This window comes from Oncorhynchus nerka, linkage group LG10 (assembly GCF_034236695.1).
Source record: "Oncorhynchus nerka isolate Pitt River linkage group LG10, Oner_Uvic_2.0, whole genome shotgun sequence".
NCBI lineage: Eukaryota > Metazoa > Chordata > Actinopteri > Salmoniformes > Salmonidae > Oncorhynchus > Oncorhynchus nerka.
The window spans coordinates 40999646-41022443 of NC_088405.1; the positions used below are offsets into that span (position 1 = coordinate 40999646).

The 22798-nt window shown below is 42.2% G+C and overlaps 2 protein-coding genes across 7 annotated transcripts in view; both read right to left on the reverse strand.

The window, feature by feature from the left end:
* mypn (myopalladin) overlaps window positions 1-10803 on the reverse strand; it is a 52416-nt gene extending 41613 nt beyond the window's left edge. For 4 of the 5 annotated variants that reach the window (XM_029669880.2, XM_029669878.2, XM_065023364.1 and 1 more), the window contains exons 1-2: window positions 9947-10027; window positions 8073-9224 (exon numbers count right to left, since the gene is read on the reverse strand). In XM_029669880.2, the coding sequence (XP_029525740.2) occupies window positions 8073-9224; window positions 9947-9963 (1169 nt within the window). In that variant the 5' untranslated portion in view covers window positions 9964-10027. Of the gene's footprint in view, window positions 1-8072; window positions 9225-9946; window positions 10028-10593 lie in introns of those variants that run through there. The other variant, XM_065023363.1, reaches the window with a different exon arrangement.
* Window positions 10804-12932: 2129 nt separating this feature from the next.
* On the reverse strand, window positions 12933-22790 carry cacul1 (CDK2 associated cullin domain 1). Of its 2 annotated transcripts, XM_029669885.2 has the most exons (9): window positions 22176-22788; window positions 15852-15978; window positions 15598-15700; window positions 15336-15431; window positions 15096-15198; window positions 14869-14958; window positions 14559-14697; window positions 13763-13848; window positions 12933-13665 (listed from the first exon to the last, which is right to left on the reverse strand). In XM_029669885.2, exons 1-8 carry the CDS (start codon window positions 22495-22497, stop codon window positions 13806-13808), a joined length of 1023 nt encoding a protein of 340 aa, XP_029525745.1. In that variant the 5' UTR covers window positions 22498-22788; the 3' UTR covers window positions 12933-13665; window positions 13763-13805. The 2 variants fall into 2 exon arrangements, with proteins under 2 accessions (XP_029525745.1, XP_029525744.1); XM_029669884.2 differs by lacking the exon at window positions 13763-13848 and having other exon boundaries at window positions 22176-22790.
* Window positions 22791-22798: the final 8 nt, after the last annotated feature.

The window sequence follows — 22798 nt, forward strand, 5'->3', positions numbered from 1 at the left end:
GTCATTGTCCTGTTGAAAAACAAATGATAATCCCCAATGATCACTCAACCTTAACCCAATTGAGATGATTTGGGATGAGAAGGACTGCAGAGTGAAGGAAAAGCAGCCAACAAGTGCTCAGCATATGTGGGAACTCTTTCAAGACGGTTAGAAAAGCATTCCAGATAAAACTGGTTGAGAGGTTGCCAAGAGTGTGCAAAGCTGTCATCAAGGCAAAGGGTGGTTACTGTAATGGGAATTTTAACGTTTGTGCTTTTCTTTATAACTAATTGCTGTGTTCTATTCATGTGCTGTTCTATAAACCAATTTCTGTGTTTATGCAAGTGGCTGACTGTACAAATCCTCACTATCAGTAGCTGCAATTTGGCAGTACGCCCAGACCTTGTCTTGAGAACGAACGACTGTGTTTTTATTTTATTTGTACCTTCATTTAACTAGACAAGTCAGTTAAGAACAAATTCTTATTTTCAATGACGGCCTAGGAACAGTGGGTTAACTGCCTGTTCAGTTTTCAGAACAGACTAAAGATATCTCAGTTTCAAGGTCTCAGCTTAGAGAGGAGAAGCCTTGTTATTGTTCTGTCACATGTTATGAAACAGCATTGGTCGGTCACATGAATGAAACAAAAAGGTATTGATCAATTAATTAATTAATAAATGAATTCACTAAATCATGCAAATATAACTTGTCTGTGTACAGCTGTATAAAAGACAACTGCTGGGTCTGCTCAGGAGGAGCTCCTGATTGACATGTGTACTGTGGTGCATTGAGTTGGTTGAAATCTCTCCAGCGCAGTGAAAATAAACAATGATTCACTTAAGATTGACTTCGAGTGTCCCTGTGTAAGAATTTTTCCACAACACTACTTTGAAGAATATAAAATATATTCTGATTTGTTTAACACTTTTTGGTTACTACATGATTCCTTATGTGTTATTTCATAGTGCATTTCTTCACTATTATTCTACCATGTAGAAAATAGTACAAATAAAGAAAAACCCTTGAATGAGTAGGTCTGTCCAAACTTTTGACTGGTACTGAATGTAGGGGACATCACTGGAAAAGCGTGTCATTTCTAATGAGTAAGGTTCTAATTTGAAAGTATGAGTAGCAGAGGAGAAGGCAAAGACTGCGTAGACTGCCTGGCTGCTGCACCTGTCAAGGCTATTTTCCCTCCAGGCCCTAGCTTAGAGAGGAAAGACCCCCCCCACCCCCCCAACAGAGAGTCCCAAAGTTAAGGGGACTATGACTGGGTGTCCCAATCGTATACACACAATACTAAACATAGACTGAGAATAGACACAATACTATTCCCTGACACACCAGAGCTACTAAACCATAGAAGGTGATACCGAGCACGCTTAATACTGAGAGAACATAACCATGACGTCAAGAACTAACGCAAGTTAACACACCAACTGATAGACGGCAAAGTTTATTTGCCACGTGCACAGGATACACCAGGTGTAAAACAGTACCGTGAAATTCTTTCCCAACAATGCAGTGATAATATTAATATAGATAAAATACAAAATAGAATAAAAAAAAACATAAGTTGAAGAAACATGAGAATGCAAGTATATTCAGGTCAGTGCCAGTACCCTATTCAATGTGCAGTGGTACTGGAGTGGTTGAAGAAGGTTTATACATAAAAAGTGACCAGTAGTAGAATATACATATAAACAGGGCTGAACAATTACAGGTAGCAGGAATATATAAATACTTATGGTAAAATACTAATGGTGATACATACAGTACAAGTCAAAAGTTTGGGCACACCTACTAATTTCAGGGTTTTCCTTATTTTTTTACTATTTTCTACATTGTAGAATAATAGTGAAGACATCAAAACTATGAAATAACACATATGGTGTACTGTAGTAACCAAAAAAGTGTTAAACAAATCAAAATATATTTTAAATGTGAGATTCTTCAAAGTAGCCACCCTTTGCCTTGATGGCAGCTTTGCACACTCTTGGCATTCTCTCAACCAGCTTCATGAGGTAGTCATCTGGATTGCATTTCAATTAACAGGTGTGCCTTGTTCAAAGTTAATATGTGCAATTTCTTTCCTTCCTAATGTTTTTGAGCCAATCAGTTGTGTTGTGACAAGGTATTGTTGGTATACAGAAGATAACCCTATTTGGTAAAAGACAAAGTCAATATTATGGCAAGAACAGCTCAAATAAGCAGAGAAACGACAGTCCATCCTTACTTTAAGACATGAAGGTCAATCAATACAGAACATTTCAAGAACTTTGAAAGTTTCTTCAAGTGCAGTCTCAAAACCCATCAAGCGCTATGATGTAACAGGCTATCATGAGGACTGCCACAGGAAAGGAAGACCCAGAGTTACTTCTGCTGCAGAGAATAAGTTCATTACAATTACCAGCCTCAGAAATTGAGATCCATCTCAACATCAACTTTTCAGAGGAGACTATGTGAATTAGGCCTTTACGGTTGAATCGCTGCAAAGAAACCACTACTAAAGGACACTAATAAGAAGAAGAGACTTGCTTGGGCCAAGAAACACAAGCAATGGACATTAGACCGGTGGAAATCTGTCCATTGGTCTGATGAGTCCAAATGTGAATTTTTTGGTTCCAGCCATCGCGTCTTTGTAAAACGCAGTAGGTGAAATGATGATCTCTGCATGTGTGGTTCCCTTTGCTGGTGACACTGTCTGTGATTTATTTAGAATTCAAGGCACACTTAACCAGTATGGCTACCACAGCATTCAGCAGCGATACGCCATCCCACCTGATTTGCGCTTAGTGGGACTATCATTTGCTTTTCAACAGGATAAAGACCCAACACACCTTCAGGCTGTATAAGGGTTATTTGACCTAGAAGGAGAGTGATGAAGGGCTGCATCAGATGACCTGGCCTCCACGACTGTGGTGGGACTGATCACCAACGCCTCATCATTGTTGGTGATCAGTCCCACCACAGTCGTGTCGTCAGCAAACTTGATGATGGTGTCAGAGTTCTGCGTGGCCACACAGTCGTGGGTGAACAGGAGTACAGGGACTAAGCACGCACCCTTGAGGGGCCCCGGTGTTGATGGTCATTGTGGCCGATGTGTCTACCCTCACTACCTGGGGGCGACCCATCAGGAAGTCCAGGATCCAGGTGCAGAGGGAGGTGTTCAGTCCCAGGGTCCTGAGCTTGGTGAAGATATTGGAGGGGGCTATGTTGTTAAATGATGCACTGTAGTCAATGAACAGCATTCTTGCATAAGTATTCCTTTTGTCCAGGTGGGTGGGGGGCAGTGTGGAGTGCAATAGCGATTGCGTCATCTGTGGATCTGTTGGGGCGGTAGACGAACTGGAGTGGGTCCAGTGTGTCTGGGATGATCGTGTTGATGTGAGCCACGACCAGCCTTTCAAAGCATTTCATGGCTATATATGTGAGTGCTAAGGTGCAATAGTAATTCAGGCAGGTTACGTTGGCACGGGGTTCTTGAGCGAGATCACACAGTTGTCCAGAACAGCTGGTGCTCTCATGCATGGTTCAGTGATGCTTGCCTCGAAATCAGCATTGAAGGAATTTATCTTGTCTGTTTTCCCTTTGTAATCCGTGCTAGTTTTTAAGCCCTGCCACATCTGTCGAGCATCAGAGCCGGCATAGTAGGATTCGATCTTGGTCCTGTATTGATGCTTTGCCTGTTTGATGGCTCATCTGAGTTTGTAGTGGAATTTCTTATAAGCATCCAGGCTAGTGTCACGCTCCTTGAATAATAACAGATGTGAGTGCTACAGGGCGGTAGTCATTGTGGCAGATAGCCTTAGACTTCTTCGGAACAGGAATGATGGTGGTCAGCTTGAGATGTGGGGATTACAGACTGGGACAAGGAGAGGTTGAAAATTACTGTGAAGATGCCTGCCAGTGGGTCTGCGCATGCTCTGAGAACGCGACCTGGAATACAGTTCGGCACTGTGGCCTTGCGAGTGTTGACCAGATTAAAAGCCTTACTCAAGTCGGAGAGCGAGATCACCCAGTCCTCTGGGACAAGGAGGGGGCCTCATGCATGGCTCAGTTTTGTTTTGTCGAAGCGTGCATAAAATGCATTGAATTCGTTAGGTAGAGGAAGCATCGTTGGGCAGATCAGGGCTAGGTCTTCCTTTGTAATCCGTAATGGACTGTAGCCCCTGCCACATGCTTTGATCGTCGGAGTCAGTGTAATAGGATTCCACCTTGTTCCTATATTGTCCTTTTGCCTGTATGGGGATTCTGCAGAGGTCGTAGCAGGACTTCTTGTATGCGTTTGTGTTCTCAACCGTTGACTCTGGGTTTGCTGTGATAGGCCTGTGTGCGGTAGCTCTGTCCTTTAGTTAGTCAGTACCTCTATGTTGATCCAGGTCTTTGATTGGAGGGGACATCGTCGGGGACGCATTTCCTGATGAAGCCAGTGATGGAGATGGTTAGCTCGTTGATGCTATTGGCGGAGTCCTGGAACATATTCCAGTAAGCACTAGCAAAGCAGTCCTGCAGCTTTGTCTCCGCTTTGGTGGACCATTTCTCTATGGAGCATGTCACAGATACTTCCTGTTTGAGCTTATGTTTGAAAACAGGAAGCAGGGGTATTGAGTCATGATCTGATTTGCTGAAGGGGGACGAGGGAGGCCTTGTATGCTCGTGTTTTAGTGACGCAGAATGAAAATCAGCGGCATCAAGAAAAGCAGCCTCCGGGTGCTTGGTTCCTGCTTGTTTATAGCTTTGTACAGTTTGTTAAGTGCCATCTTGTTGTTGTCCTGAGGTGGAATATATACAGCAGTCATGATAACAGATGAAAACTATCGGGAGGTAGAAGGGTCGGTATTTGACCATAGTGTATTCCAAGACAGGTGGATAATAGGTTGAGACTTCCACTGCACTATAGTTTGCACACCATTTGCTGTTGTTGATGAAGAAACTTACCCTTCCCTCTCTGGATTTCCCCGAATCCATTGTCCTGTCTGCTCAGCGAATGGAGAATCCATCGTGTTGGATAGTCATTGGGGGTATCTCTCAGAAAAACTGAGAATATTGCAGTTACAAGAGTTGATAGCAAATTTGTGATCGGAGGTCATCCATCTTATGTGACTGGCCAATAGAATGGAGGGAAGTGGTGGAAGGTTTTCCCTTTTGCCCTAGTCTCACAAAGATGCCAGCTCTTCTGCCTCTTTTTCGCTCTTGGGAAGCCCAAAGATTGGGTCGTAAGGTATACAAGAACCCAGGGCAGAAATATTTGTAACTACACATTTTATTCCATAGACACTTCTTTACATGTCTGTTCTCAGCAGACACTCAGCATCCCGGAGTCGCCTCTTCACTGTTGACGTTGAGACTGGTGTTTGCGGTTACTATTTAGTGAAGCTGCCATTTGACGACTAGACACTCTAATGTACTTGTCCTCATGCTTAGTTGTGCACCGGGGCCTCCCACTCCACTTTCTATTCTGGTTAGAGACAGTTTGCGTTGTTCTGTGAAGGGAATAGTACACAGCGTTGTACGAGATCTTCAGTTTCTTGGCAATTTCTCGCTTGGAATAGCCTTAAATTCTCAGAACAAGAATAGACTGACGAGTTTCAGAAGAAAGTTCTTTGTTTCTGGCCATTTTGAGCCTGTAATCAAACCCACAAATACTGATGCTCCAGAAACTCAACTAGACTAAAGAAGGACAGTTTTATTGCTTCTTTAATCAGAACAACAGTTTTCAGCTGTGCTAACATATTTGCAAAAGGGTTTTCTAATGATCAATCAGCCTTTTAAAATGATAAACTTGGATTCGCTAACACAACGTGCCATTGGAACACAGGAATGATGGTTGCTGATAATGGACCTCTGTATGCCTATGCAGATATTCCATAAAGAAATCTGCCGTTTCCAGCTACAAAAGTCATTTACATTAGCAATGTCTACACTGTATTTCTGATCAATTTTATGTTCTTTTAATGGACAAAATATGTGCTTTTCATAAACAAGGATATTTCTAAGTGGCCCCAAACTTTTTAACTGTAGTGTATATATAAGATAAAACATGTTTTACCAGTCAGGGTGTGGTGACTGGACTTGTATACTATGCAGGCTACATTTTTACATTTTAGTCATTCGGCAGATGCTCTTATCAGACCAACTGGGGTTAAGTGCCTTGCACAAGGGCACAGACAGATGTTTCACCTAGTCGGCTGGAGGATTCAAACCAGCAACATTTTGGTTACTGGCACAATGCTCCACTCGGCTACCTGCTGTCAGGCCACCTGTAATTGTGTAATCCTAAGGCACTATGCCTTCTGCTGACCTTTTAAGACATTCCAAATGACAACAAATGTATAATGATAGATTTTGATCAATAAACGTTTAAGATTTGAATGTCTATTTCAGACTCTGTAACATCCATAACGGAGGGTGTAAGATCCATAACAGTCGTTTTCTTTCCTCTGTAAAGTAATAATGGAAATAACCACATTTTCCAAATTTTTGTTTTTGTGTTCAGCCAAACTTTTCCTTCGACATGGCTATCCATGTTTTGACCTAAGACTTACAAATTCAGACTTTGGCTTATATGTTCAGTCTCACCAAAAAGCTTGCCCATTTCATGTAACATCGATGATGCTTCCTTCTTTGCTTCATTTCTACAACATGCCAACACTTAGAAGTCTGTTTTCTGGGGAAATTTACTCCCACCAAAGGGTTCCATAGACACACACATTTACATTTTGTTTTGTCAATTCTGTGAGACATTCAAATTGTGATTTTGCATGCAAATGTAATGTCCATAATGAAGAAATCACTCTTCTGTTATTTCTTGGCAAATAGGCCACAATGCGTGTTCAGATATTTAAGAGCATTGTTATGTGCTGATAAAACCCATTGGCATTTAGAATGCTGCGTACACACACTGGCACACAAACACTTATGATCGAATGTTCCAGACATAAAACAAAATACACAAACAGGGGCACCTATAAACAGGGTGTCCGGAAGAGTTAGAGAAATTTGCATTTTTAAGTGAGTGTATACTGTAAATACTAGCTCAGGGTCATGGATGTCCTGATCAGCTGGGCACAGTCGTCAATTCAACCATGAAATTGAAATTGTGATTCAACCAGTGTGTGCCCAGTGGGGAGGCATATTTGAATATTTGCATTCAAATTCAAGCCCAAACAAGCAAATATGACTGTTTGCTTGTCAGTTTACAATTGACAAAACACCTATAAGAAGTGCTTTTCTTATTGTCCTTCTTTTCTTTGAAACAAAATCAATATATATTTCAAAATGTGTTGAATAAGTACTCCAGCAAAAATACTGGAGTGTTCCTATCTGACAATGTCAACAACATTCTGAATATCAAAATTGGGCCACTTTACATCATATTGCTCACTCACCCTCGATTCCTGTACTTCTTTCATATGTCCATTTAGATTATGTCTTCAACAGGAAAATAACGCATTTGTACTCAGATTCTGCTATGTGGTGAGTAATCGCCTGTTTTAAGGCTCATATGTGCTTGCTGACCACACTGACTCACCGGCTGACTTCTCATGGTATTACATTTCAATGAGGCAAATTTAGAATCGTTTCAGAGAGACTGCAAGAGCAGATCCACCTCCCGGGGAAAGCATGGGGCATTCAAATCAGCTAGCTAGTAAATCACAATAAAACGTGTGTACTACCACCTTGTGTACAACCTTGTGTACTACTATCAAAGTACTACCCGAGTTTACAGTACATTTTCACTTTTTTATTTTATTTTTTATTACTAGTCTATATTTTTCCATTTAACCTGAAAGTAGTCTATGGGGATGGGATAAAGTTTCATCAACTGTTCAGATTTGTTACAAAAGCCACTGCTAACTTTAGCCACTGTAAAGCTAGTTAAAGTTAGAAATGGCTATTTGAACTGTGGGTGAAAGTTTCTCCTTGCCCTATAGACTACTTTGAGAGTATGTTGAAAAATAAAGATAAATGTAAAAAAAAAAAAAAAAAAAAAAAAAAAAAAAATTGTGACGATATCCTTGAAGATATGCATCTATGGCTACAAAAACACTAACATTGTAGTTGAGTTTGAACGTTTGGTTTCGCCTTACCGGACTTCGGGCATGGGGAGTCCTTGAACAATGCAGTCCAGCTGGACCTTGCTGCCCTCCGACACCTCCCTGCTTTTCAGTTTCTGGATGAAGTGAGGGGGCTCACAGATGGGGTCGGCTGTGTACACTCCAGGGGTGATCTCCACCAGGGCAGGGCTCTCAGCCTCATCCACTTCATCCGCCTCAAGCACCTCAGAGTCATCATACTGCTCCTCAGTAGTCCTGCAGTCCTGCATGGGGAAGTCAGCGTGCCCATAACCCGGGTCCATGTCCAAACCTTGGACCTCTGGCGGCTGAATGCAGAAGGGATTAGCAGGCCTCTCCATCTCCATTTCGAAGTCTTGGAGAAGAATGGGCCGTTCCCTGTCGTCTGCATTCAGGGAGTAAATGCTCCCATCGGCTTGGCCCTTGTTGGCTCTGCTCCTATGAGCTTTGCACGATCGGGGCCGTATCCTTTTGGAGCTGTTTGCCTTGAACAGAGAGGAGAGCTCCTCGATGAAGTCCGCTGCCTTGTTGAGGAACTCCTTCTTGGACTGGTTCTCCAGGCCGAATGCCGGGGTGTTCCTCCCCCCAGCCCCTGGTCTCTTAATGTCCTCCCGGTTGTCCTTCACTGCAATATCTTGGATGATGGACGGTGGGAACGACTGTCTGTCTGTCCTCATCGAGTTGTCCTGGATGGACGGTTGGGACGGCTGATATATCTGTTCGTCTGTCCTTATAACATTGTCCTGGAGGGACAGAGGTGGGTATGGCCGTCTCTCTGGCAAGAATGCCGGGTGTGTTGGTAGGGGTTCTTTTAATTCCGGATCAGGCTGGGTGTCGGGAGTGTCGGAGGTGGCAGAGGGGGAGGCCTTGACATCTGACCTCTCTTCGAGGGCCTCGGGTCCAATAGCCTGACAGGCCAGGTTAACACTCTTATCCAGTTCTTCCTGACTCAGGAAGGCTGAGAGGTCTGGGAGCTGGTGTTGCGGCTCGTCCAGCCCCGCAGAGTCCGCCATCTTGCCTTTGAGGGGCCCGTAGACCAGGCGCCGTGAGGAGGAGTCGGAACGACTCATCTCGCTGTGTCTCTGGTGTGCTCGTGCTTCGGCCAAGTAGTTCTCTCTCAAGAGCTGAGATAATGATGTAGGCTGGTCCACACTGTTCTCTTGCATGCTGTGGGGGAATAAAAGGGTTTAAACGGTTTATTTTAGTGTATCAGTGTATATTTGTATTCCCCCCGTGAAACAGTATAATTTAAATAAGTTCAGTCAATGCTTCTCCCATGAACTCAATATTTGACAGAACGAATTAAATGTTGGTAAGATCACAGAATACTTTGGAAGTAATCTCAATAAGATTAACAATGTGTACTCCACTCGTTGGTCATAAAACATTCCTATTTTAGGATGCGCTTCTGCAGTACTACCTTTCTCTTTCAATTGCAATGGAAATTCACAGTACCCCATGCACAAATGCCACCCCCACAAAAACTGTTGACATTACAGTGTCATTCTTTGGAATCGGTTTGCTAGGCTTAAACATTCGTGGGGTCATAATTCTAACACAAAATCAGCAAGCAGCCACATGGCTTGGAGTTAGGGCACAGCTACAAACCTGACTAGGGAGTGTAATTGGTCAATATGACCAATTGTTTCAATAACATACACAATATCTTGTTTCATTATTCATTAGCAGAAGGAAAACAAACACTAGACTCGAGTCTAGAGTAATCACATCCATTTGAATAATAATAAAAGCATGCCAACGTGTTTCAACCCAGTGCTAAACCACAATGCATTTGATACCTATTAAAATACTATTTTCATTTCAAAACACCTTAAACCTCTTGTGGCCCCAGACAGAGATTAGTTTCATGCATGGACATTGGATCTCACCCAACTTGGATAAGCATAGCTGTTTTCGGTGCATTTAAGACAGTTTTCCTTCATGCCCAGCCTTTAAAAAGCTTTTTGACACTAGCTCCAAGTAGTTATTGAATCCAGAAACGGGATAGGGTACACAGATGCTACTGACACTCAAATCTGCGCAATTAAGAGAGGCAGCAATGCCCCTTCCAACAGACTTGCAGCCACAGCTGTTGTGTACATGAATCCTTTGCAAACAGCCTCCAAGCCCCCCCCAAGTCATATCTAATTATAGTAAGGGCTCAGTTTACATGAACAAAATCAAGAAAAAAAACTGTTATCCTCATCTTCTGTGCACTCAAAAAGTATTTGATCACTTACCAAAAAAAATCTAATCACACAACCAAATCATTTTGTTTGAGTTTATGAGGGAGACACTGAACACTGAGAAAAAGCAACAATACCCACCCAGGTTCATGGTAGAACTATTCAAACGTAACAGTCACTTCAAAATCAATAATATAAGCCTTAAGCCCATGCTTGCCCAATGAAGTGAGTCTATGTGAAACCTGCTGAGAGTTTACTGTACACCAATTCATTGGTGGATGATGTATGAACCCAAACGACAGTCAATAGGACACTTATGAACGACAGGTAACAGTGGTTGGGTGTTTTACCTTCAAATAAACCCCAGCGGGAGCTTGTGGTAATCCTCAGAGCGCACCTTTGCTCAATGAGAGGCGATTCTGGTCTTCCGTTGGTGGTGGCCACCTGGGAAAATGTGAACACAAGAGGCAGCTTCCCCGGCCGGCTTCCCAATTACTTGAACAGAGTTAACCTTGGAGTTTACTGGGACATGTGGAGGCGAGTAGCTAGGGCAACCTGTCACCAGTAAAAGTAATAACATTTGTGAGTGCACTAGTCGCAGGTTATTTTGGGGTGGCCCGGACCATGTGTCTGGGTGGCGTCTAAGCTCATTGGCCAGTGGAGGCGTTCTGGAAAGGGATCCCTCCTCCGGCAGCACATACAGTAGTCTGTCAAAGCACAGCCACTCCACCGAATTAGAAGCTCCTTGTTGAGCCTCCGGACACACTAATGTTAACCGGCAGGTTACTGGTGTTTATTAACAACAAAGTGTGTGCTCTTGAACTAGTTGAACGGGCATTACCATAGAGCCCCACCACTCTATATTTGATCTCATGAACATTGATATCTTGACCATGACTTCCTAATGATTATATACACAGAGTTTACAAAACATTCGAAACATTCAAAACCCCTTCCTGAGTTGCACCCCCCTTTGCCCTCAGAACAGCATCAATTTGTCAGGGAAAGGTCTTTACAAGGTGTCGAAAGCATTCCACAGGGATGCTGGCCCATATCGACTCAAATGCTTTTGACACACATGGGAAAATGTTGTGTGAAAAACCCAGCAGCGCAGCAGTTCTTGACACACTCAAACTGGTGCATCTGGCAACTACTACCATAACCCGTTCAAATGCACTTAAGTGTTTTGTCTGGCACATTCACCCTCTGAATGGCACACACACACAATCCATGTCTCAAAGCTTATAAGTCCTTCTTTAACCTGTGGATTTAATAAGGGATCACAGTGTTCACCTGGATTCACCTGGTCAGTGCATATCATTGAAAGAGCAGGTGCTCCTAATGTTTCATATACTCAGTGTATCTATACTGCATCATTCAACTCAGGCATGCATTTTTCAGCATGAAATGAAAAAAAAAAAAAAAAAAAACGTATAATTGGCCTGCTACAAAGATAACGTATCAGAGAAGAGGTCCAGCAATATGCCTTTATTTCAGTACTCGCTCTTAAACAATGCTTAAAGACAGTAATTACAACTTAATGAATGCCATAATTTCACGCATCTGAGTATCCTGTGTTGATTTCCTCCGTTCTCCTGCATTGTTTAAGCCTGTATTTATTTAATTATTTGAGCCTTTATTCACAGTACTAATTAACTTAGGAGAAACTCTGCCTGGTGTATATTTAGTCCATCATTACTCCGCCCACAAGATCCCACCAAACCCCAGTGATTCCACAGGTGATAATATACATCATTTTCAAGATGTGTTTATTGAAAGTAAAACTGTACATAAGACAATGAGTGAGTCATCTCCAACATCCTCACAGGAAAACAATCACAACCAAGCTCGAGCATCACATTACACTTAAAACAGTGCAAAGAGCTGTATCAAATACTTTCACTCAACATAAACATGTAACAAAGGAAGGTCAAATTGATCATCATCTGGGCAACTTGGGAGAACAGCAGGATCATTCAACATCCACCTACTGTACATCATTTGACATCACTGTAACCAAATTCACAACATTTTCAAAATTTGATTGTAATCAATTGGCTCAGTGACTTGATATAATGCACAGGCTAATGCAGCAACATGGGGAGACTGACGCCATCATTTCTGGAGTCGCAATGCAACTTTTAATAACAGGGAATAAAAACATTGTGAATCATCTTTAGCGTGCTTAGCAAATATGATTTGGTTAGACAACAACTCAATAAAAGCTAAATGTAATCCTTTAAAAAAATGATCTACACAACCTTTTCACAGTTATAACCTAAACTTTACTCAAAATGTAAGGGAACATGCTTTGCTGCTTTTTGTACCCATTGAGAAAGAAATACTATGTTATGCCGGACAGATTTTATTCTGTAAATCCCAGATAAACAAGACTTGGGAGGTGGATTGGTTTAAAGTTGCCATGATAGACATTTTAAATGTGTGCCGAGATTACAAAGACAAGCCCCTTTAGCTTAAAAATCACTGGGGAGAATCAAGACTGACCTGACTGATACAAAAGGGACACAATATTAGTTAAACAAGAGACAGGAATCAAGTGTTCTACACAACAACAAATGAGGAATAGCAGCAGACTGTCAGTTACTCAATCAGATCAATAAGACCAACAGGAGATCCGGGTAGTCCCGGTTAGAGATCAGGGCCATGTTCATTAGTTTCAAAAAGGGGGGGAGGGAGGGACTACTCAGATTTGTCCAATCAGAAACAAGCCTTTTTGTTTTCCATTGTAAAATATATCTGTCCATTTTTCTTTTTTGCCGCATGCCCTAATGAACACGACCCATGATGGACACAGTATACAATATGTGGTAAAACTGGGATTCATGCCCATCCACCTCTTTTTTTATTGTATTTATTTAACTTGGCAAGTCAGTTAAGAAAATATTCTTATTTACAATGACGGCCTACCCCGGCCAAGCCCTAACCCGGACGACGCTGGGCCAATTGTGCGCCGCCCTATGGGATGGGACTCCCAATCGCGGCCGGTTGTGACACAGCCTGGAATCAAACCAGGTCTGTAGTGACGCCACTAGCACTGAGATGCAGTGCTTTATACCGCTGCGCCACTCGGGTGCCTAAAATGGCATCTGTTAGGCAACTTGAATATCCCAACAAAGCAGAGCAGAAGGCACACTTTAATGGAAAAATAAGAACAAACCCATTAAACCTCGTAGTATCTTAACAATAAAGATGAATTTATCATCAAAAACTGAAAGAACAATGATGCACCATCATTAATTCACTGTGCTTTTCAGAGGAGGCAAAGAAACAGTGTCCACTACAACTGGCGTGGGTCAAAAATGAAGCTTGGCTGACGCTCACCCACTCAGCATCAGAGAATCTTCGTCATTCACAGTGTTTTGTCAATTTGGGTTGAGCCAGGTCGCTGACGGTCAGAGCATCTGCGTTAAAAAAAAAATCAACAACCAGTTACTCATATTTGTGTACATATTTTTTTCAATACGTCTTGATTATGAATTATGATGCAAATAAGGTTACATTTTTAAAGTCAATAGCAAGCAATGGATGCATCATCCTTATTCTATGCAGACTCCTCGCTGGCTCTCTTGCGAGACTGGTCACCTCTGCAAAACAAAAAGAAAGCTTAATCAAAAACCAGGGCTGTGTTCATTTGGGGCACAACCGAAGAAAATGGTCCGAAATGGGGATGTACCATCTGAACTTAATAAGAAATGTTAATTTTTGTTTTCTTTTTTCTTTTTCTTTAATTTTACCCCTTTTTCTCCCCAATTTCGTGGTATCCAATTGTTTAGTAGCTACTATCTTGTCTCATCGCTACAACTCCCGTACGGGCTCGGGAGAGACAAAGGTTGAAAGTCATGCGTCCTCCGATACACAACCCAGCCAAGCCGCACTACTTCTTAACACAGCACGCATCCAACCCGGAAGCCAGCCGCACCAATGTGTCGGAGGAAACTCCGTGCACCTGGCAATCTTGGTTAGCGCGCACTGTGCCCAGCCCGCCACAGGAGTCGCTGGTGCGCGATGGGACAAGGATATCCCTACCGGCCAACCCCTCCCTAACCCGGACGAAGCTAGGCCAATTGTGCGTCGCCCCACGGACGTACCGGTTGCAGTCGGTTACGACAGAGCCTGGGCGCGAACCCAGAGTCTCTGGTGGCACAGCTGGCGCTGCAGTACAGTGCCCTTAACCACTGCGCCACCCGGGAGGCCTCATTTTTGTTTTCTGTTGCAAAATGTTTTCCTAATGAACACAACCCTGGCGGGAAGTACATTTTTTTTTTTTTGCTAAACTCTGACTTATAACACTCACCTGGGAAAACCATTCAGAGATAGCTCCATTTGTAGTTTCTGGTCACGAGCAGCATAGTCAGAGAGCTGGGATTCCACTGTTGGGGGGTTGATTTGAGGAATGAATCCAGAGAAGACAGCTGGGGCTAAATGTGCCCAATCTGAAACAGGTAACCAATAGTCATTGTGGGAGACCCACAAATAGTGCTTAAACGCATATTTCTACAATCGTGCTCGACAGTTACAGTAGTTAAACGTCATTTTACAAGTGGATGTAACTATTTCGTTATCAGCATGTGTTGTAGCATTTGAAAAAGACAGAAAGCGCTCACCGGGCCAAAGAGTATACAAGCCTTTGACCACACTGGCCATTGTTGAAGGTCTGACTTGAAAAGGCATGGCATGGGCTTCGAGGAGAAGAGCTAAAAGGAAAAACAGAGAAAGAAAAAGAAAAGATAATTAACAACAACACAATTTTAAGTCATATGAGTCATAAGCTAAATAGTTTTGGGTTTGGATTGCACGGCATGGTGTCAGTTCGCCAGTCCACTGTACTCACGTATTAATGTGTCTACATGTTTTTCTGCAACATGATCGGTAAAAAGCTTCATGAGATCTTCTCGCAGGTCTCGGTTTAGCTTCGTTTCAATGTAGAACTTATTCTTAGAAATTAGGAAGAAAAACATGCGCGTGTGAAAGGAGTATATGATTAAGGTCTGCTCTGACCATTGACGGGGTAGGCTAAATTTGTATCTGGGAAACTGGCTCAAAGAGATGAGCAGCTTATATGGGTACATACCATGTAGATGAATACGGGAACTATGCATTGAAGAGCATCTGTGTACCGAGTTAGAGCAATGTTGAAATTCTCAATTAAATTCCGTGGTGGACTAATCTGATAAAAGATAGGAAAAAAATATCAGTGTTAATTTATCAGGTTATTATGCACTTTTTGGGGGGTGAAACAAGAGATACTACCCACTTTTCTGTTTTGTTTTCCCATGGCAAACCTTTTTGGTACAGTATGGTACATAGATCCCGGGTTCTATGTTTCCACTTACTTGAAGATCAGAAGAGACTTGCTGAAGATGGGTAGTAATCTTCAGCATCAAGTCTTTGTACAGTAGCTCAGAGTGCTGTTGACAAACACACTTGTACACACAGCTGAAACAGGGAAAGGAAAACAACTATTAAAAACGGACCAGTTGCAATAGCTCCCCTCTAAGGTCTCAAACATGAGTACGGCAGTTCCACGTGTTCATTTCTTTCAAAAGCTACGTGAGAAATCAACCCAGTCACACTGTTTGAGTCTCACCTGTAAATCTGCTCATATGAAATGGAGATGTGGTCCATGGGGTTTTGTATTAGCAGGTGGTCAATGGCTTTCTCCAGGTTCGGCCAGTATGTGGTTCTATAGTCCTCTTCGGTCATTGCATTCATTACTGAACCACACAATGATGAAAGAGGAGGTTATTTTCACAACGACTTGAGCCATCACAAATATATACATCTTCATGATTATGGGGGGGTCAATTACTTTATGTCAAGCCGTGGAAATGTTATAAGCATGAGTTTGCCGTTCGTAAAGAGAATAAATCTGTTTATTCTGTCAAGACACGAGGAGTGTGCATGACAAGGACAGCTAGCGCTCACCTGATTGGTAGGGCTAAGCATTCATAGTAATTGAAAATGGTGAAAAACATTACTACATTCCCATTAAAAAAAGTGTTAATATAGCTGTAATACTATATTGTGATCCACTTTAGTCTGATTAATATTGTAAGGCAGAATATTGTAGTTGGGCAACATTGCGATGTTGACGCATGGTTCATTTTCATATATTCTGAGTCTATAGCATTGATTATTCAAATCGACACGAACATGAAATTATGGCTGATAGTACATTTGTTGAAAGTAACAAGTATTACAAACCAGAAACATGGAGATTAGACAGATAGTGTACTTCTCGCCAGCTGTTACTTCCGTCCCAAGGCTGTGTTACTCCCACCCAGCATGCAAGTACAAGAGTAACATTGCAGTAGTTCTGTTCTCAGTCTATTTCATTTCAACTCCTTTACCCTAGAAATGTAATTACAGTTGCTGATGGTGGAGGACATACAGTGCATTCGGAAAATATTCAGACATCAAAACTATGAAATAACATATGGAATCACATAGTAACCAAAAAAAAGTGTTAAATCAAAATATATTTTATATTTGAGATTCGTCAAAGTAGCCACCCTTTGCCTTGATGACAGCTTTGCACACTCTTGGCATTCTCTCAACCAGCTTCACCTGGAATGATTTTCCAAAAGTCTGGAAGGAGATCCCATATATGCTGAGCACTTGCTGGTTGCTTTTCCTTCACTCCGCGGTCCAACTCATGCCAAACCATCTCAATTGGGTTGAGGTTGGGTGATTGTGGAGAACAGGTCATCTGATGCAGCACTCCATCACTCTCCTTGGTCAAATAGCCCTTACACAGCCTGGCGGTGTATTTTGGGTCATTGTCTTGTTGAAAATCAAATGACAGTCCCACTAAGCCAAAACCAGATGGGATGGCTTTTCGCTACAGAATGCTGTCATAGTAATGCTGGTTAAGTGTGCCTTAAACTCTAAATAAATCACACAGTGTCATCTGCAGAGCACCCCGACACAATCACACCTCCTCCTCCATGCTTCATGGTGGGAACCACACATGCGGAGATCATCCATTCGCCTACTGTACTCTGCGTCTAACAAAAACACGGTGGTTGGAACCAAAAGTTTCAAATTTGGACTCAGACCAATTGAAAGATTTACACCGGTCTAAGGTCCATTGCTCGTGTTTCTTGCCCAAGCAAGTCTCTTCTTATTGGTGTCCTTCAGAGGTGGTTTCTTCACGGTAATTTGACCATGAAAGCCTGATTCACGCAGTCTCCTCTGAACAGTTGATGTTGAGATATGTTTGAGCTGTTCTTGCCATAATATGGACTTTGTCTTGTACCAAATAGGGCTATCTTCTGTAAACCACCCCTACCTTGTCACAGCACAACTGATTGACTCAAACGCATTAAGAAGGAAAGAAATTCCACAAATTAACTTTTAACAAGGCACACCTGTTAATTGAAATGCATTCCAGGTGACTACCTCATGAAGCTGATTGAGAGAATGCCAAGAGTGTGCAAAGCTGTCATCAAGGGAAAGGGTGGCTTCTTTGAATAAACTATATTTTGATTTGTTTAACACTTTGGTAACGACAGACGTGAAGCTTGGCATTCAGGCCAAAGAGTTATTGGTTTCAACAAACCAGAGAATCTTGTTTGTCACAGTCAGAGTCTAGGTGGCTTTTGGCAAACTCCAATGGGCTGTCATGTGCCTTTTCCTGAGGAGTGGCTTCTGTCTGGTCACTCTACCATTAAGACCTGATTGGTGGAGTGCTGCAGAGATGGTTGTCCTTCTAGAAGGTTCTCCCATCTCCACAGAGGAGCTCTATCAGAGTGACCATCAGGGTCTTGGTTACCTCCCTGACCAAGGCCCTTCTCCCCCGATTGCTCAGTTTTGCAGGGCGGCCAGCTCTAGGAAAACTCTTCTTCCTAGTCTTCTTCCATTTATGAATGATGGAGGCCACTGTGCTCTTGGGGACATTCAATGCTGCAGATATTCTTTGGTACCCTTCCCCAGATCTGTGCCTCGGACACAATCCTGTCTCTACGTACAATTCCTTCAACCTCATGGCTTGGTTTTTGCTCTGACATGCACTGTCAACTGTGGGACCTTATATAGACAGGTGTGTGCCTTTCCAAATCATGTCCAATCAATTGAATTTACCACAGGTGGACTCCAATCAAGTTGTAAAAACATCTCAAGGATGATCAATGGAAACAGGATGCACCTGAGTTCAATTTTGAGTCTCATGGCAAAGGGTCTGAATACTTATGTAAATCTGAAATTTCCATTTAATACATTTAAAACATTTCTGAAACCTATTTTCGCTTTTTCATTATGGGGTATTGTGTATAGATTGTTGTGGATTTTTATTTTATCCATTTTAGAATAAGGCTGTAACGTAACAAAATGTGAAAAAAGTCAAGGGGTCTGAATACTTTCCGAACTTACTGCATATAAGTTGTTTTCCATAAAATATTGTGTAATTATGAGAGAAAAAAAAGTTGTCCCGTTTCTCTCCAAAGTCATGTCATATAAAGTGAAAACTGCAGGTTTCAAACAATTAAGGAACAGGAAAAATAGTGATGCTAATTATAGGCAATAACTGTCTTCTGTCAGGTGGAAAGGCTTTCTTTAAAACCTTCTCAATTTAATGTTAACTAGCTACAAATGTAGCATATACCTACCGGAATGATATCATGATTATTTGCATCAATCCACTGGTAATTTGTTTTGCGAACTCCATCTCGTGCACACTGCAGAAACATGCGAACTAAACAACATTGCTAGGTGCCTGCGCACTTGTGACAGAGCAAAAATCTTCTTTTTTTTAAGAAAAAAAGAGAAAAACCTGTAACCTGCGTATTTCTGACTCAGTTGACATCCATTTCAATAGTAGTCCTACTATTAGCCTACTTGCACAGTACAGCCTGGATTGGACTAGCCCAATATTGGACTAACGTTAAATTACTCCTTAGTCCAATGAACTTAAATTCTCTCTTTAAAAAGGGCAAATTGCCTATGGAAACCATCTAAACGTGAATCGATTCTCAATTGCTGTACAGTTCTAAAACATAAATCCCTCTACTTTCATATCACATCAAAAGAATTTCACAAAAGCCAAATACACACTTACTGTACACTGTTTTAACACAGTTGCAGGTCACCGTATTTTTCAGTGACAACACCTTTGTGGCGTCTGTCTTCCATTTACATACGTGTTCAGAGGCAGATAGAGTGGACTACCTGTGCTAATTAGCTGTCTTCTGAAAACAAGTGCTGTAACATGGAAATATGACCATGTGGAAACCATAACCCTATAAAAAAGGTGTGTATGAATTTAACCTTTTGTTTTTAGGAAATAATTTATTGGGGATAGGGTTGGGGCTAGGGTTGGCCTGACTGAAAGACCAAAATGTGATTCAGAGTACATGCCACCTTTGCTCATAGAATTTCTTTCACACAGGGAGCTTTGCCTTCGCCGGGTGAGCCGTTAGTGAAATTTCGTATACTCACTTCTCCAGGAACCACTACACCACTGATTCCAAACAAGGACCTTCCAACCATAGGGTGCAAAGGTCATAAGTCATTAACGCTTGTCTGCTTCCCGGGACAAGTAAAAAACATTGTTGGACAAGAGGATTATAGCTATATTGCGCATTGTTGACTGCTTCACGGCTCCCGTTTTTTCAAACTTTTACAGATGCACATTTGAGAGCATCCTGCTGGGCAAAATATTTTTGGGGGAGGGGGCTATTTTTGGGGGGAGGGGGTTGCCTGTTTTGCATGTTATTTTGGCATTAATACATGTCACATATCAGTTTGCAAACAGTGTAAAACAAATTATAACCATTTAGTTAATAAAGCCGCATACAAACACCGTCTCTTTGCTTTCTTGAGTAAGGCAGCTCCAAAATTAAGTCGTTTCAGCCTAGCTCAGTGCTTTCTGTTGTGGTGGGGCAGCCAGCGAAAAATACAGAGCTTAGGGGTTGGCAACGTTCTGTCACTCATGGGGACACTACGTGTGGCCACAGATAAAGTTATGTCAAATCACGTTATATCTACAGTAGCTTTTATTGGACTGATCAAGTCAACATCATACTTTCAAAATCTTAGCTAGCAGTCATCATGATTCAAGACGACAATCCACTAGCAAATCCTTTTCAATCCATGTCATATGAAGATAAATTATAGATAACATATTGGGGCATTGGAGATAAACATTACACAACAAGTTGGAAATCGCAAATTCAACAATGAGTGGTTTGGAAGGAATCAGTGGCTAACTGCAAGCATTGCAAAGCAATCACTAGCTTGCTATTCAGTGGAGTGGATGTGTGAGCCAAGTCTGGGTTTAAGGGACTCTTTTCCAAGCTTAAAAGGATAAACATTAAACATTGGCCATGCTGTCAATCCAGCATGACTTCTTTCGCTTAAAAAAAACAACTGGAAACTCGGAAATATCAGACTTCAGTGAGTTCAAGACAACTGGGAACTGGTATAAAATTTTAGAAAATACATTAAGAAAGTTATACTAAGTGTATGTTGTGTAGTAAGCTGTTAGTAGCCCATGTGCCTCACCCTAATAATTTGGTTCCTTTTCCCCTCATAATTTAGCCTGGTGGTGCACATGTAGCCTATAGTCTGTTTTAGAGAAATGTCATCATTGAATATTGTAAGAGCTTTCATTGTCTGCTTAGATGCCCACTTTATTTATTATACGGTTCTGACTTGGTGTACAGGGAGAATACCATAAGAACGGCCCATGTTCTGAATTCTTTCGCTGTACTTTTCAAAAGTGCTGAACAAAGTTATATTGACTACGTCTGTCCTAGCTCCATCAATCATGTCTTAATCGAAAATGACGGATTGCCCTTATCCGCTCGTAGTCCCCTTATGCCATAGTTTGTACATCTCAATTGTCAATAGAAACCAAATTTGTTTAAGCAAGTCAACCATATCAGCTATGTTTTTGTAAAGGCACTAAATGAGGCTGAATGAACTGTTTCACTGCCAGACAAGGCTCCGCTGAGGTGTTTGGGCTGCTGTTGGGACAGCTTTATGTAGGCCCTAACAGTTTGTGAGCACCGTTTGTCACCGTTGTAGTCCAATTAATGTATTGTGGCTTTGCTGGCATGCAAAGCCACCACCAAGATCTACATGCTAAAATCGCCACTGCTCCTATGTTGTCAAGAGCTCCCCTGAACACTGAATATTTTAACCTTACAATTAAATAAACATTGAGTTAGCTACTTCACCCATCTCAGCCATTTGATCTCTGGTTCATTGAATGAGCTAATTATTTTATTAAGACAAGTATTTGGTTGTAATTGCAATGTTTGCAGGGTTGCGAAACCCTCCTCCTGGAGAGTCAAGGAGAGCTACTGGGTGTGCAGGCTTTTGCTCCAGCCTTGCTTCGAACACACCACATTGAAAAAAAAAAGAAAGCAGCTGCTCAACAGGACCTTAATAAAACTGACTCTGGTGTGTTTGAGCAGGGTTGGAGAAAAAGCCTGCACACCCAGTAGCTCTCCAGTTGGAGGGTTGACAGATCAAATGTTTTATAGAGTATCCCACCAGCACAGTATTTTACGTTGTGGGGAGTTAAGTGCCTTACTCAAGACCACAATGACTCGAAATATCAACTGCCTTCCATTGTCAATACCAGAATGAAAGTTATTTAGCTCTTCCTTGCATCACACAACAAAATGTGTCACCTTTTTGGACCATGGTGTTACAGACCTTTTTTTGGTGGGGGACAAGTGACTTGAGCTTTGGACAACTATAACAATTAGGACACGTGGCTAAACAAGTGAATATCAGGCCCTGACAGTAGCCAAACTACTCCACTGACGTGTAGGCCAAAGGCAATGCAATGGCAATAACTTTGTATGGCAAGCTACATCCCCATCCCATGCCAGTCCAAAACATGATAAACATAAACATTAGGCCGTCATAATTAGAGCTTTTAATGCTGATGCTTTCAACTTACGAAACTTTGAGGCTGAGTTCAGGGTCAGTTTCCCTGCGATGGACGCCGCCGATGGGCTGTCAGTCTCGCTGGTGTCACTGCTCACGCTGCTCGAGTCTGAATCCATGAACTTTAAACTGCTGCTGGAACTGGAACAAACCTTTGAGTGGTTCTCCTGCGCAGCTACATCTCGCGTGGCTAGACCCGGCGAGATAGATAGGGGCTGGGGTACATCTGACAGTTCGTTCCTGAGATAGAGGACTTGTCCACTGGCACTGTTCGCACAGTAGTTATGGTTGTAGTCGTCATTTAGAACAAAACAGTCGTCTTCCATGTCCTCCATGCTTTAGCCTTGCAAGTTGTCTGAGGAAAATCTTCATGAGCACCATCCCTTTACACCTTGTACGCTAGCTGCTGCATGGAAAACTGTTTTACGACACTTTGCAGCATTTTCTTTTAGGCAGAGCCTGAACTGGAGAAGGGCAATGTAGTTCAAATCATGCAATGACTCAATGTGCGTTCAGTTCACTTGAACGTTAACTACATTGCGGAACGGTTTGTACGTTTCCCCAAAACGTTCTTGAACAGACTTCGCGGTACGTTTTCTGCCGTTTGGTGTATGGCGCGGTGTGGCCAGAGATATT

Coding starts and splice junctions, on each gene's coding strand:
- cacul1 (XM_029669884.2), bottom strand. CDS start 22,497: ATGGAGGACATGGAAGACGACTGTTTTGTTCTAAATGACGACTACAAC. Junction 14,959..15,095: donor ACATGTAGACACATTAATAC/GTGAGTACAGTG, acceptor TTTTCCTTTTAG/CTCTTCTCCTCGAAGCCCAT. Junction 13,666..14,558: donor TCTCTGAATGGTTTTCCCAG/GTGAGTGTTATA, acceptor TTTTTAACGCAG/ATGCTCTGACCGTCAGCGAC.